This window comes from Amia ocellicauda, chromosome 10 (genome assembly GCF_036373705.1).
Source record: "Amia ocellicauda isolate fAmiCal2 chromosome 10, fAmiCal2.hap1, whole genome shotgun sequence".
Lineage (NCBI taxonomy): Eukaryota > Metazoa > Chordata > Actinopteri > Amiiformes > Amiidae > Amia > Amia ocellicauda.
In genome coordinates this window covers 12927299-12944509 of record NC_089859.1, presented here as the reverse complement: position 1 = coordinate 12944509, position 17211 = coordinate 12927299, and the positions used below count along the sequence as shown (strand labels likewise).

Sequence of the window (17211 nt, the reverse complement as noted above, 5' to 3'; positions counted from 1 at the left end):
CAATACAACTGCACTTTTTTAGACTAGTTGAGTATCTGGAGCATCAGCAATTGTGCGTTCGATTACAGGCTCAAAATGGCCAGAAACAAAGAACTTTCTTCTGAAATTTGTCAGTCTATTCTTGTTCTGAGAAATGAAGGCTATTCCATGAGAGAAACTGCCAAAAAACTGAAGATCTCATACATTGCTGTATACTACTCCCTTCACAGAACAGCGCAAACTGGCTCTAACCAGAATAGAAAGAGGAGTGGGACGCCCCGGTGCACAACTGAGCAAGAGGACAAATACATTAGAGTGTCTAGTTTGAGAAACAGACACCTCACAGGTCCTGAACTGGCAGCTTCATTAAATAGTACCCACAAAACATCAGTCTCAACGTCAACAGTGAAAAGGCGACTCCAGGATGCTGGCCTTCTAGGCAGAGTTGCAAAGAAAAAGACTATCTCAGACTAGCCAATAAAAAGAAAGGATTAAGATGGGCAAAAGAACACAGACACTGGACAGAGGAAAACTGGAAAAAAGTGTTATGGACAGAGAAATCTAAGTTTGAGGTGTTCGGATCACAAAGACGAACATTCGTGAGACGCAGACCAAATGAAAAGATGCTGGAGGAGTGCTTGACGCCATCTGTCAAGCATGGTGGAGGCAATGTGATGGTCTGGGGGTGCTTTGGTGGTGGTAAAGTGGGAGATTTGTACAGGGTAAAAGGGATCTTGAAGATGGAAGGCTATCACTCCATTTTGCAATGCCATGCCATACCCTGTGGACGGCCCTTGATTGGAGCCAATTTCCAGGATAATGACCCAAAGCACAGCTCCAAACTATGCAAGAACTATTTAGGGAAGAAGCGGTCAGCTGGTATTCTGTCTGTAATGGAGTGGCCAGCACAGTCACTGGATCTCAACCCTATTGAGCTGTTGTGGGAGCAGCCTATGGTACGTAAGAAGTGCCCATGAAGCCAATCCAACTTGTGGGAGGTGCTTCAGGAAGCATGGGGTGAAATCTCTTCAGATTACCTCAACAAATTGACAACTAGAATGACAAAGGTCTGCAAGGCTTTAATTGCTGCAAATGGAGGATTATTTGAAGCAAATTTTGAATTACACAACTATTATTTCAATTAAAAATCATTATTTCTAACCTTGTCAATGACTATATTTTCTATTCATTTTGCTATATTTCCTATTCAAACTCATTTCATGTATGTTTTCATGGAAAACAAGGACATTTCTAAGTGACCCCAAACTTTTGAATGGTAGTGTATATAAAGCATTTTTATATCAGTCAAAGTTATTGTATTGTAAATTGTATACCAGTTACATCATTCTAACACACACTTATGTTAGAAAAAGGAGTGCAACATTTATGATTTTGTCGAGCTCGGGCCCCAACTTGCTAATAATCCTAAATCTCCTACATGAAATACTAAGGGAATGTTTGCCTGTCTGTGCCCAATGGTCATATATCCAAAGGAAATATAAGGGGAATAAAGCCAGAAACAAAAAATATTATAATATTTTGGATATCACCACTCTGCCCTGGTGTGGTCAGTCACAGGACATTACCTTTAATTGAGTACATGTTCGCCAACCTTGGGACACCTCAGTGAAATAAATGAAGGAAGCAAAGGATGAGACAAATGCCAAGGAATTTTTGCCAATTCATGTCAAATTCCTGTCCATTTTAGTAGCTTCCAGTTCTCTTGTCATAGATACATTTTCCAAGTGTAGCAAAACAAACAAAACAACAAAAAAGTCTGGTCGATGATCAAATGAATACATACTGTATCCATAGTACATGTGAATGTATGATGCATATGCATATGTTTTTAGTCAGAATACTAACACAGTCTATATGGCAAGGAAGAGTTGTGATTCATCCGAGCGACACAACCTTCCTTTTTTATTTATTTTTTTCTGCCGGAATTATAACACTTGGCTTTCTCCTCGAATCCACTTCCTCTTCTGTGCTACAGATAATAAGCTCCTACCCACTGCCAGTTACCTTGTCTTGAAGCTAATCTGCAGTGTGAATTCACAAATCCGGAAGAGAGTTGTAGTTGTTATCCCTTAATTAAAAATGTGATAGTGCACATGTCAATATATAATAGCACAGAAGAGGGAAGGAGCCAGACTCCCGAGCTTATTGTTGCATTCGGCAGCCCAGGGCGCCAGAGTAAAGTGCTACATCATACAATGAGCGATTCAAAGATTAGAGTAACAAGTGCAAGGGTTCGCAGTGAAGGAGGCTCTGCAGTTCCTTCCTCCAGACTAGCAGCAAAGGCAAGTGTAAAATCAAGAGTTGGGCTTCACTCTGTAATGAGATCATTAAAAAACCTAAGAGCCATTCGTTCCACTCTATAAAGGTGTATTGCTTAGGGCTCTTGAAGATTTTGCAGATTAAAACACATCTTAACCTGTTTGGAAGATGGATTGTTTGAGCATATTGCTGTCCGTTCATACCTACGAGTCCATGTATTAGTCCTGCCGATTCAGAAATGGCACAGTATTGAGACGGATATTGTGTAAAAGTAAGCGGTGACCTGTACAATGATTGTGTACTGATAGAACAACAGGATTCCCTGGTGTGCAGATAAACAAATCATTTGTCGGCCCAGCACTAAAAGGTTCTTCCCTATTAAATCCTTCCTTCTATTTCCTTTGCACACATTTTGAGAAAGTTTGCTAATGCACATAAACACACACCAAGTTTGCAAAAGAGTGGCGTGCTCCTTTAAGTCTCCTTACAGAGGTGCTCGGTTAAAGAAAAGGTCTGCCGAGTCCAAATTAAAACCCATTCCAGCAGGACATTGTTAATGGAGAGGAAGGTAGTGCAGTGAATGTGTTTCCCCTTTAGTAATTTAGTTCGGCTGTGCCTGAGATCCTCCCTCTGAACTCACCTACCTCCTGAGTCCCGGTCATTATGGATGATGAATTGTTCTATGGGTAAGCAAGAAGTAGGACAAATTGATCAAAGTGTCAGGTGCCCCCTGTGATGTCTAGGTCTCCTAAAAGAACGAAAGAATTGAAAGAACAGGAAGCAAGAGCGCTCTGAAAGTCTCACACTGTTTGAGTGAAGTCCCCAAAAAAGTTGTGTTTTAATTATGGTACAGTGGGTGTTCGGTATTTAAATGATATCCTTTATCTATGGAAGAAAGGGGCTCAAAAAACAAAGGACTACATTACTACTGCCTTGGGGATGCATAGGACTGGTTGTGTACGTGGCCTTGAACTTTGGTCACATAGAGAATGGAAAACAGGCTTATATTTCCTTTGCAGTGACAAAGGATGTACAATACTGTCACAGAACTGCACATCATGATCTATAAACACAACTACGTGGTCTGCCATTAAACGGCAACTCTAATTAAGCTTGATTTAATCTAGGTTGCTTTTAAATACAGTACATGCACAGCACAGCCACTTTGATTTCAGTGTAGCCCATGGGATGTGCCTTAGGAATAATAAGAGATAGGCTGAGAAAGAATTAACGAGATTTTTTTTTTTTTTTAGACCTCAGTTATTCAGAAAATTTGCATTACACGTATTTATTTTTTATTTACTTTTAATCATTTCTTTTTACACTTATTTAATGTGTTCAATAATTAATTGTTTTGAGGAGCTGGGTTGTGTGAGCTCAAACTTTGAAAAACTTTCACAGAACAACTTTCAAAAATGTCTATAAATATATAATTTGTGTCCATCAAAATTACAATGTCCATAAATCCAAGTCTGTGTATAATCAAATATTAATTGTGTTTACCTTTTACACGTCTAACGTTCCCTTAAAGTTGTCTTTGCAAATTTCAATTTATAGGTACTTTCAGAACATTTCCAAAGCAAAAGACTTTGAAATATCACTGTCAAGTGTCTAGCTATTGAGTTTAACACAGAAATTGTGGCATTACTTCAAATTAATTATGCAGTAGTGTCGACATGTTCTCTTCATAAATTCAATTTTCTAGCTGTCATCTCTCCCAAACGTGTGAGAAAACAAAGGATCGATTACGATTCCTTAACGTGCTGCTGAAAGTAAGCCTGCAACAAAGATATTTTTATGCCAAACCTGAAGAAAATGTCTTCCCTTCTAGTAAACATTCTTGAGCTCTAATTTACTTGTGTACACACACTGCAATTCATAGGATAATGTTGTAGACCTCAATAATTCACCCTAATGATCCCAGTTTAAATTAGTGTCTGATCTGGAGTACAGTGATAAAGAGGACCCAGTGACTCATTAGCACATGGGAAAGATGGCTGACCCAGATAGGGAGCAAAGTTTATTTTTGAGTACTTGTATATAGCAGCTAAATATACATTATTATGCATTTTAAATGATGAAGCGTACACTAGCCTTCAAATGTATGCAGACCCTTGATGATAAAATGCATGAATCAAATGTATTTATCAAAGAAAATGTAAAATCAATATTTTAAAATATATATTTTGTGAATTGTGTGCCTATCAATATTTTATGCATCCATAAGCAAATATACTGCTGGTTTCCACATTCAGTTTTGCTCTCATCTGACCAGAAATGATGGTCCCAATCGACCCGAGTGATGTTTTTTATTATTATTTTTAATTAATTTTTTGGCAAATATGTAACTTTTCCTTGCCAAATATATCTATTGATCCATACAATTCTGATAGTTACATGATTCTTTACCATATTATATATGCTGAGTGTGCACCTGAACTTTGATAAATCAACTCAATCAATTACTCACACTTTATTGAGAGTCTGACTTAATCTACAGTGAGGGAAAAAAGTATTTGATCCCCTGCTGATTTTGTACGTTTGCCCACTGACAAAGAAATTATCAGTCTATAATTTTAATGGTAGGTGTATTTTAACAGTGAGAGACAGAATAACAAAAAAATCCAGAAAAATGCATTTCAAAAAAATTGATTTGCATGTTGTCGAGGGAAATAAGTATTTGACCCCTTCGACTTAGTACTTGATGGCAAAACCCTTATTGGCAATCACAGATGTCAGACGTTTCTTGTAGTTGGCCATGAGGTTTGCACACATCTCAGGAGGGATTTTGTCCCAGTCCTCTTTGCAGATCCTCTCCAAGTCATTAAGGTTTCGAGGCTGACGTTTGGCAACTCGAACCTTCAGCTCCCTCCACAGATTTTCTATGGGATTAAGGTCTGGAGACTGGCTAGGCCACTCCAGGACCTTAATGTGCTTCTTCTTGAGCCACTCCTTTGTTGCCTTGGCTGTGTGTTTTGGGTCATTGTCATGCTGGAATACCCATCCACGACCCATTTTCAATGCCCTGGCTGAGGGAAGGAGGTTCTCACCCAAGATTTGACGGTACATGGCCCCGTCCATCGTCCCTTTGATGCGGTGCAGTTGTCCTGTCCCCTTAGCAGAAAAACACCCCCAAAGCATAATGTTTCCACCTCCATGTTTGACTGTGAGGATGGTGTTCTTGGGGTCATTCCTCCTCCTCCAAACACGGCGAGTTGAGTTGATGCCAAAGAGCTCGATTTTGGTCTCATCTGACCACAACACTTTCACCCAGTTCTCCTCTGAATCATTCAGATGTTAATTGGCAAACTTCAGACGGGCCTGTACATGTGCTTTCTTGAGCAGGGGGACCTTGCGGGCGCTGCAGGATTTCAGTCCTTCACGGCGTAGTGTGTTACCAATTGTTTTCTTGGTGACTATGGTCCCAGCTGCCTTGAGATCATTAACAAGATCCTCCTGTGTAGTTCTGGGCTGATTCCTCACCGTTCTCATGATCATTGAAACTCCACGAGGTGAGATCTTGCATGGAGCCCCAGACCGAGGGACACTGACAGTTATTTTGTGTTTCTTCCATTTGCGAATAATCGCACCAACTGTTGTCACCTTCTCACCAAGCTGCTTGGCGATGGTCTTGTAGCCCATTCCAGCCTTGTGTAGGTCTACAATCTTGTCCCTGACATCCTTGGACAGCTCTTTGGTCTTGGCCATGGTGGAGAGTTTGGAATCTGATTGATTGATTGCTTCTGTGGACAGGTGTCTTTTATACAGGTAACAAGCTGAGATTAGGAGCACTCCCTTTAAGAGAGTGCTCCTAATCTCAGCTCATTACCTGTATAAAAGACACCTGGGAGCCAGAAATCTTGCTGATTGATAGGGGATCAAATACTTATTTCCCTCATTAACATGCAAATCAATTTATAACTTTTTTGAAATGCGTTTTTCTGGATTTTGTTGTTGTTATTCTGTCTCTCACTGTTAAAATACACCTACCATTAAAATTATAGACTGATCATTTCTTTGTCATTGGGCAAACATACAGAATCAGCAGGGGATCAAATACTTTTTTCCCTCACTGTATATATATATATCTTCTGTTGTTATCGGTAGTGTTTTGTGGTAGTTAATTTCGAAGGTTTTCTGTTTTGTTGAATTGAGTCATGGTGTTGCCCTGGAGTTAAGAAACCTTTCTTGACGAGCTTCAGTGGTCTGTAGCTTATTTGGCTGCCTTTTTCTAAGCCGAGACTGAGTGTCATTGACAGAACATTGATAGAGCGCCCGGCTATTGACAGGACCCACACTAAATCTTAGTAAAGTGCTCTAAGCTTCCTCACCAGGAGCCATAGAAAGCATATTCGTCATGGGCTATCAGCATATTCTTTCACCTTCACCATGGAGCTTCTGCTGTGTTTAATAGCTGTACATGGGAAATACAAATTGCTTTACCTTCCATTACATTCTCAAGAAGCAGGCCCAATGGGCTTTTAGTCTTTTTCTAAAGTACACATACAGTTTAATTGCTTGATCTCATTAATAATAATACTGCGAGTCTGACAACAGTACTAATGCATGTCAACCGTATGAGTAAATGCATGGCTTAGAACCTGCAAGGACAGTCTATTCACATCTTTATAGTGATGATCCGTCCATGTGTTGTGATTTTAGACGAAGTACCAAAGTCAACTAAATAGTTTATGCCACCACTGAAGTATTCACAGATTTGAGTAGGTCTATGTCTTTGTTTATGTTCTGCAATACAATTTTATCTACCTCTTTCAATACATTGGTGTGTCCAGTGAACAAGGAAAAACATGTTTCTAAAATTAAACGATGAAGAGAAAGTCAGTTAACTACTAGACGTGGTGCCCACCACTCAAACAAACTGAAAGAGTTGTTTGTTGGTTTGTTTGTTTTTTCGAGGGGTAGGTTTCTAATGGCACCATGATGTTGTTTTATTTCTGTCTTCACTTGTCAGTAACGTTTCACAACTTTTTATCATGTCTTTATTTGATTTCTTATTTTACTAGCAGGGTAATTTCTTTATTTTCTTCCCTCTGTCAAACGAGATGAGATCTCCCATTGTTTGCCTATATGTGGGTCTGTTTGATGTTTGTTTGTTTCTAATGGTTCTCTGTTTGCCCTTTTCCCCTGCAGAGGGAGATGAGACTGGAGTGATGGACAGTCTCATGGAGGCTCTACAATCTGGGGCAGCCTTCCGCGACAGGAGAAAACGAACACCGCGTAATGGTAAGTTTTTCCTCTAAGGGCACTTGTGCTTATCTGCTATACAGTCTCCTATCCAGTTTTTATGTGAAATAATCCTGTACCTTGATACACGTAGATACCTTGACTTTATCTTACTGCTATGATCGCATTGTTATGTATGAAGTGATTTACATGTTGATTTTTTGAAGATGGGTTTGAAAGTCAAAGTGTCTATATGTTCTGATTATTTTGATGATAATGAAAACATTATTCCAATATGAAGGATTTAAATATTTCCCAATGAGGTCATAAAGATCACAGGAAAAACTGAATAACGTATTAAACACATCAGTCCTGGATGCCCTTACCTAGGTATTCATTGACACATTGTCATTCATAAGCCATGGATGATGGTAGCTAATGAATGGGAACACAAGATCCCCAGAGACGTTCTGACACATTTCTTTTCCTGCTCCCCTGTTTTGAAATGTCTGTGTAGCCATGGAGAGGGAAGAGAGACAAATGTCTGAGATCCTGTGGTGACATACATGAGATTCCATAGGAAACCTCTATTAAAAAAAAAACAGTCCTCCATAGTGAACCTAATAAATCTTACCAGGTGCCAGTAATGTGTCCATGTAAATTTGCAAAATGCATTCCATCTGAGTCACCTTGTATCCTGCTGGGAGAATGTTATTTGTTATGTCGGGTACCAAAAGGTGAATCCCACAGGACAGTGAAAGGCTAATGTCAAAGCATATTTGCGGAGAAGGAACTGTGTGTCGCACTGACATGTGTGATGGACTACGGGTGGCTTCTTTGTGAGGCACTTTAAAAGAACATTTAGAGACGTCTGTTTTAACCCAACACTAACTCTCAGCCTACCAACCCGCTGTGTTGCAAAGACCACAATTGGATATGTGTGTGTTTTCTTTTTCCTTGGTTTGTTGCAAACCGCATATCTATGCATAAGCTATGGAGTCAAGATGTGCAGCATGTAAGGAAAAACTGTTAAAATGATGAATCATACCGTGCATCACACAGTGTCCTGTCTTCCAGCTGTTGAATCCCTAAAGGTCTCATCCTCAAAGAGCTTTGCCAGTGGCTGGCAAGGATAAAGAGCTGCTTCTTCATAATCTGCCTTTTGTTTGTGTTATCTGAAGCACTAAGAAATGTTGACATCTGATAAAAAATACAATCTGTCTCAACATCTTCCCAAGGTTTATTCACATTGTATGTTTGTCTACAAAATATTTTATGTGGGGGGTTTTTTGGGGGGAGGGGGAGAGGTTGGGAATTTCAGAAGCATTTCATACTGCCTCATGCTTGACATGTTTCTCTTTGTTTGCTTCATCAATGCTATAGGTGAGCAAAGCCCTTCCAGTCCAACATCACGGTGGCCAGGTGCTAATAAGGGTAACAAAACAAACCCCTGTTTGTTGTTAACCTAGCCTACCCTCTCTCAGGCTGTAATTCTATCTAATTTCCCGGTAGAATGTGTAGATCCCTGAATCCTAAAGCTGGTGTAAGCACCAAAGGACACAAACACTGAGCTTTAAAACATTTCAATCTTGATTTTGTAAAACATACATTTGAAGATCATGCATGATGAGTTTATGCACTGTTTGTAGTTGGACGTTTAACCTCACTCATGTCACAGACGTGATGCAATCATGTATCTAAGTTACTTAAAATAATGTATCTTTTCGGGCAAATGAGTAGATGGGACAAAATTTGTAATGCAATGACTTTTGGGAAAACCTTAGTTAGTCTCTACTTTTGCTTTGTGTGGATTCTTCTTAGTATTCATACATGCAAATTAATTGATCACTGATAATTTTCCTCTTCAACCTTGGCTAATGCCGACATCTTTATGGGACAGACCTCAGAGCTGAGATTAGGACCAGTGAGCTCCCAGCTGGGACACTCACTTTATCCACTCCATACGGTTTTCCATAAGCCGGTTGAGTCTCTAATGACCTCTCAGCGCTTCAATCATTATCCTTGAGCACACCTCATGTAAGAGATAGAATTTTGAAAAGTGCTTGAATTCATCATGCAACAAATCCCTCTGTTCTAAGCAGCCAAATCAGTCACACAAAATGTTCTATTGTAATTTCTAGGCCAAGATGATGCTTGTGCATTTGGGCAAGGAAAATGGAACATGCAAAGAATGATTTTTGAAATCCAAAAAAGACTGATTTGTGTGCTAAAAGGCAGATCTTTCTGTGACCTTTCACCTTCACTCAGTTTTACCACTGTGCTCAGTATGATTTCCTTGGTGTTGATCAGCCCGCTTAGACATCTAACAGCCTGCTCTTTACCCTCACAGGCCTACACCATTAGAGCATGACACTGCTGCTATTTCATGTCTTAGCTCTTATTGAGGGGGCTTTGTGCCTCCTTCAGTTGCTGCACAGGTATTTTTGACTTGTTTCTCAGCTTGGCATTCTGCTTGCAAATGTCAAACATTGCAAATGTAGCACCCAAAAATACTTCTCCTCAGATGGATTTTGGCCTCTTCTGCCCTGGCCTACTTCAGAACAGTGACAGCATGTTATTTTTTTCAGCCTTTTTGCAGACTCCCTCTATTGAGAAATGCATGTTGTGTGTATTGCATGTGAGCATACATATGTGTGTGTCTGTATACATGGGATTAAGTAAGGTTTAATCCTTTGTTGGGAGCAGTTGTCTCATGTCGCCATGTATGCACCTGTCTATTTACATTCAAAAGGTTGCATTTATGTGCAAGAAGCATACAGTACATGAATCCTCTGACAATTATTTTCTTGGCCTTGTTTGGAAAGGAAAATCTTTCATAAAGCCTGTGCAGCACCATGAGTTATCACTGTAAAACTAAATTAAACGTGCCATTTACATTTAAAAGTTCAAATCAGTACAGGTTGCAACTAGCGGATTGCAAACCCAAGATACACTTGAAAAAGGACAAACAAATCAAACATCGTGTACATAAAGAAACAATAAGGTTAATAAGGTGTTGGTTGGTTCAGTGATGAAAGTGCTTTCACATTCTTAGGAAAGCTGTCCTTGGAGGAACCTACTGTTCTTTTTTTGGTTTGTTCTTTTCTTGGTGAGAAACAGAAACTGGAGCAGAAATTCAGCTTGAGAGATGTAAGGTATTTTGTCAGGGTCAAAATTGTAGCAATAATGATTGTGCTTTGTGGAAAAAGAATTGTTGCTCATATCTTAATACATAACATTGGAATGTTCCCCAGCTGCAAAGAATGTAATTCTAACAAATAGTTCTTATATATATATATATATATATATATATATATATATATATATATAAGCTGATGGTGATGGTGATATATATATATATATATATATATATATATATATATATATATATATATATATATACCGATCAGCCATAACATTATGACTAACTGCCTAATATTGTGTAGGTCCCCATTTTGCCAACAAAACAGCCCTGACCTGTCAAGGCATGGACTCCACTAGACCTCTGAAGGTGTGCTGTGGTATCTGGCACCAAGACGGTAGCAGCAGATCCTTTAAGTCCAGTAAGTTGCGAGGTGGGGCCTCTGTGGATCGGACTTGTTTGTCCAGCACATCTCACAGATGCTCAATTGGATTGAGACCTGGGGAATTTGGAGGCCAAGTCAACACCTTGAACTTGTGATTCATCAGACCAGACCACCTTCTTCCATTACTCCGTGGTCCAGTTCTGATGCTCACATGCCCATTGTATGCGCTATCGGCAGTGGACAGGGGTCAGCATGGGCACCCTGACTGGTCTGCGGCTACGCAGCCCCATACGCAACAAACTGCGATGCACTGTGTGTTCTGACACCTTTCTATCAGAACCAGCATTCACTTTTTCAGCAATTTGAGCTACAGTAGCTCGTCTGTTGGATCGGACCACACGGGCGGGCCTTCGCTCCCCACGTGCATCAATGAGACTTGGCCGCCCATGACCATGTCGCCGGTACACCGCTTTTCCTTCCTTGGACCACTTTTGATAGGTACTGACCACTTCAGACCGGGAACACCCCACAAGAGCTGCAGTTTTGGAGATGCTCTGACCCAGTCGTCAAGCCATCACAATTTGGCCCTTGTCAAAGTCGCTCAGATCCTTAAGCTTGCCCATTTTTCCTGCTCCTAACACATCAACTTGCTGCCTAATATATCCCACCCACTAACAGGTGCCATGATAACGAGATTATCAGTGTTATTCACTTCACCTGTCAGTGGTCATAATGTTATGGCTGATCGGTGTATATATCTCATTATCACTATCAACATCTGCCCATATCAATTCAATATTGGATGAAGGTCTCTCCAAGATGTTTCCACTTGCTTCGATCTACAGCTTCTCTTTTCCATGTCATCCCTGCAAATTTTATTATTTTATCTTCCTATCTTTTATGTGGTCATCTTCTAGGTGCTTGTTCATCTCTTGGTATCAATTCAGTAGCCTCCTTTGTACATCATCGGTCTGTTTTAGGGCATCTCTCAGGGCAGTTGCAGACATAAGAGAAAGATCACACAGTGATTGATTTAATTCATATTTTATTTGAAATATTGTGTACAATAGATTTTGGGGCTCAGCTGTTCAACACGTTTTCTGTGTTTGAACCTTAAAATCAAAATGTTTTAAAAAGCAAACTAACATACACAAACATACATTTTCCTGAGATGCATGTGACTTTTTAAACAGTCAATTGATCCATGTACTAACATACTGGGAATGGGTACACTATCCAACAGGGCACATTGGGCCTAAGGCAATAATTGCTTTAAGCTTAGAAGCACCATAAACATCCAGGGGCAACTCCAAACCAGGTACTCTCCATCTAATCTTCTCTGTACACCAGAGCCATTTTACTTTATGATTTTTTGTAATTAAAGCCATAAACTAAATAAAAATGTGTTGGCAGAGCATCACAGGCCTGTGTGATAGAATATGAAGCAGGCAGAGTGAACAACATTCACAGCACGCAGATGCATGCTTTATGGCAGTTTGGTGGCTGCATGTTCACACTTCTCTGCCAGAAAATTCATTATCAGGATTCCTGGGGTTAGCAATAGAGTAGTTACTATCCATGGGTCACAAGCGCGGAACGTGTGTTGTGTCACTCCATAACTCTTTCTGATTACCCAGGCAAAACTGTTCTTTTTTTATATTGAGGTGAGGAGTCTGTAAACTAAGGACTAGAAGCAACATTTCTTACACAGCAAACTTCTTCATCCTTTCTTTTCTGAATTATTTCTTGTTGGTTCTATTGCATCCATCTGGTGGCCACTCACACATCCTGGGCAATCGATTTGTAGTCTGTTTAGCAAGCCACACTCAGTCGGTCTTTCATAAAACACATCCCGAAGGCATATTAATCAAGTGGAAGGAGCCACTTTTATTTATTTACTACCTTTATAAGTGATTAACAGACAAAACTTTTCGACTGTTGTGCATTACCTTCTATTTTTTTTCCATTTACTGTTGTCATTAGGGACTCTTTGATGTTGACTGGAAGAGGATCACCTTGCTTCCATTAAAATCAGGAGATGCTTTGACATAATATATCCCAGAGTTATGGAATTTCAACCAAGCTGTCTCGTCTGCCGGAGTCATGTAGTTAATTCACAGAGGCAGCAGAGAAAGTGGGCTTCTGTATGTTTAATGAAGATTAAATTACCTATTTTCAGACATTAAACTTTTAAGGCAGAAAGAGGATGAATCTGTGCCATAGCAAACGAGAGGGAAAGAAAGTGAGGTAAAGAGAGGGAGAAGGCAGTGCCAAGTTGTTCCAGTCATCCTGTCAAAGGTTATCGCTCCATATTGTGACATGTACATTATTTCTCCTTGTCTATGTCCCTGAGACAAATATTATGGAGTTAATTGGGTGGTTTGTTAGTTTACGGTTTTACAAAGACATTGCCTTTCTGTTCCCTCCTTTGACATTCATGTATTTGTTCTCATTAATTCATTCTGAGATATCTACAGACAGGGTGAGTCTTTTTAAAGTAACAATTTACAGATGTTGACAGGTATATTTTTACACATGCTGTTTTGTATTTTTCATGCAAAATGCACTGAGTGGGTGCAAATAATTATTGTTATTAATAATAATTATTATCAAAACAGCAAATTTGTGAGATAATTTAGTATTTTGCTGTGTCTTTCTTTATGTAAGAGTAGAGGAAATAATTCAACACATGACCAGTTAATAAAAAAAGAGAGTCCATTTGTCTTTACTTGGCTGAACCTGATCTCTTATTAGAATAAATCGATGGTTCCCAGAAAATATTTTTATGTCATTTATAGCAGGGAATTATATCAATTTACATTATTGTAATTTCACATTTTTAAGCATACTTTCTAATTAAAATGAAGTACTGTGAAGAAAAACTATCATACGCTGTGATCAAATGGCAATTTTCATGAATGATTTTTGACAGTTTTACAATAGTACTGGATGCCAATGAATTAATTACATTTAACTTTAATTGTACTACTGAATTTCAAATGCTGTCCTTAATGCCAATGGCAAATGCATAATAGCAGATCTTCAATTTCTAATTCTCTACAAAAATATGCACTCAGATAACTATCATTTTGTCAGACGGTTACCCATCACCCTTAACATTGAATGATTTATGTTGTCCATTCCCTCACTTATAGGCATTGTGGGCTAGGGTGTGTTGACAAATGGAGCTAGCCGGTTGTTGCCTAAGCCCCAGCAGCACCACTTCAGGGTATTGACAGATTAATTTTATTCAGATTACCCCAAGGTGCTTTGCAAAAAGTCTCAGTAGCGTGTTTTGCTGTGGGCTGGTGAGCCTCAGGGCCCAATAAAATTGGCATAGGGTAGGACAATTCAGGAGATATATCAGTGACGATCAGAAGAGAACAGTGGTATCACAGCAGAGACTGAAGTATGAGACACATGACCTGCTTGGGCAAGATGATATTTGTGAAGCTTCAAGTGTTTGTGAACAGAACAGAAGGCCCCCAGAACGCTGGTTTAATCTCAAAAATGTGTTGGATTGCATGCCTCGTAGGCCTGAGAACTAAAAATTGTAATTTATCAATACAAAAAAAAATCAAGGAAATAGAAAATCGAAATTTATGTACCGTTTAACAGTCGATACTGTCAAACCAATCCACTGTTTTATTCCTGTTGTATATAGGATAATAAAATTAGCAGTGTGTAACTCTAATCCTTTTTTTTTGTTTGTTTTTTGTTTTTAATGAAATCGAATCTCAATAAAGGCCAGTCACCCAAGCAGAATGACATCATGGTTTTCAATGGAGCGTTGCATTGTGGTTCTTGCTGACTTGGACATCACATTTTAACAATACCCCACACGTTTCTTTATAAGCATGGACTTAAAACCATATATAAAAAAAAAAACAGATTTGTTATCCATAAACAGCATTCATCACATATCCATTTGTCACTGGCTTGTAAACATCAACAGTCTACAGTACACATATATGACAGTAGGCTGATTTAAGTAAAGGTTGTCAAATCTGTCTTTTTTTGGGGACCTAATATATATATATATAATTTTTATTTTTATTTTTATTTAACCAATCAAAGATTATTGATTAATAATCTCATGATTTCTTTAAACATCTCAATTAGTCTGATTTTTATGATGGCAGATTGATGCATTGATTAAGTGGGAGCAGCTATGAACATTTATTTAAAGAAACATGCATCCCTTTATTACTAATAAATCTTATTCAGTATTATTTTTTAGAATCTGTTAATAAATAATATACTAAATATTTAAATTATAACATCAATGCTGTAACATATACATAACCTAATAATCATAAAAATCATAACAATGCATGGCTGTTGTCATCCCATTAACTGTCACATACAGTTTTATGGAAAACAAAATTCCCTGTGCAAAATATTTTCCTGTTACATTTCAGCATTGTCAGTTGGTTAACCTTACCTCCTTTACCTTGTTCTGTAAAAACATGATATCCAGCTGCAGGATACCAAGTGCTTATGGGTAAAGTACAAACGTCTTGTCGGATTGACTCTGACAGGTGGTCTTTAAAACATAGCTTTCTACTTGGGCAATGTATAAATATTGTCGGTTTCAGCCATCAGTTTAGACATTAGGCCTACAAGTCAAATGTACTGAATTTGGTAATAAACCTCAAAGAATGTCATTGCATACCTTGTTCATATAACTGTCATTATTGGAGACAACTCCACTCACAATATTAAAATGAACTGCAAATGCACTTCAGTATTTCACAACACCATGCTACTGATGTAATTCACAGAGTGCAGATTAACATCATCAGCTAGCCTACAGTTCTGAGGTATTCTATAATCCTTGGAGAACAAACAAAATGTGTAAATGTAGAGTCTTTAATCACTAGGTACACTGTCAGACATCTTTACCAGTTGTACAGTTTTGGTCTTGTGCAAACCATACTGTAGATATTCCCTGCTAAAGACATTGCTTCCACATTGGAATATGATCACAAACACATGACTATCAAAACTAAAGATAAATTACCAGTTGCACAACATAAGTTAGTCCCATTGGTGTGCAGAATACCGGGTGTATATTGTTGTGTCAGTTTGATCAATTAAGTGGATTTTGTTTGCAATAATTTGACTCGATATTTAGGTGTCTCAATGTTTTTTTTAACGCATTAATGTACTCAATAACCATTTATACTATTTGTAATTCGTTTATAATTTACTAATTAGTCAAAGTGCAATTGCTTGATTATTTAATTATGAATTCAATTACTATAAATTAAGAGGCTACAGTGACATCTGGGGCACAGCAGTTGAATTACAATTGGAAAAAAAAAAAAATGTTTAGCCTAAATGCAATCATTAATAAAAAAATAATTTATGAACATGATAAAACTTTACATGAAAAATGGTTAAATGTAGTGAAAATAATCAACATCAACTATAGCAGCAAAACAAAAACTATATATTTTTAAAATAATAATAAGATGTGTCATCTACTACCTGTTTCAGGTAATATGTCAAAAACCTCAAGATTTTCTTTTCCCTAGCATATTTTCTCGGAACACATACCAATTTCCACAGAAGACTTGGCTTTCACATAGGGAATGTGACATCCCTAATAGAGCAATAACTCCTATGGCTAAAAAGAAAGGGAATGGTTTTAAAATCTAGATTGGAAATCATATGAACATCTCTCCACTGGTTGAAAAATCGGGCTCATAATATTCAGATAAAATATCCATGGCTATCATATTTGGTTTCTAAAGATGGAAAGTTCCAAAGGACAAATTAAGGCTAATTTATCACCAGTTAGGGGGAAAAAGACCTAATAATAATCCTGATGACAATAAATAAAGCGATCCCGAATGGAGTGTAGTTATGTTGGTTGAAAATGAAAGGTGATTGTGGCATTTAATGTTATTGCCACAGCAATTTTCCCATTGTTATTCAAATGCAGGGTGTCTATTACCAGTGACAAATAGTATTTGGGAGCCGTTTGCATTGGAGTGTCCGCTGCTATCTGCGATCTGTCAGCCGGTGCAATGCGAAATTAATATTTTAGTTTTCCATTTGCCTTCGTGGACGCATATAATCAGAAAGTATCAGGAGCTCAAAGCTGACTGGAAATGAGAAATGCAGGCAGCCTGGACTGACTGATAATACACTTTCCTTGCTGGGGGGCAACCTGGGTTAGTGCCCTGCACAGAGTGTCTTTCCAAGTTTGCAGCACCGATTATAAGTCACAGAT

The 17211-nt window shown here is 38.5% G+C and overlaps 1 protein-coding gene across 6 annotated transcripts in view; it reads left to right on the top strand.

Moving 5' to 3' along the window:
- diaph2 (diaphanous-related formin 2) overlaps positions 1-17211 on the top strand; it is a 501500-nt gene that overhangs the window by 445110 nt on the left and 39179 nt on the right. For 5 of the 6 annotated variants that reach the window (XM_066715009.1, XM_066715013.1, XM_066715012.1 and 2 more), the window contains 2 exons: positions 7411-7503; positions 8827-8877. In XM_066715009.1, coding sequence (XP_066571106.1) covers positions 7411-7503; positions 8827-8877 — 144 coding nt within the window. The remainder of the gene's footprint in view (positions 1-7410; positions 7504-8826; positions 8878-17211) is intronic. The other variant, XM_066715014.1, reaches the window with a different exon arrangement.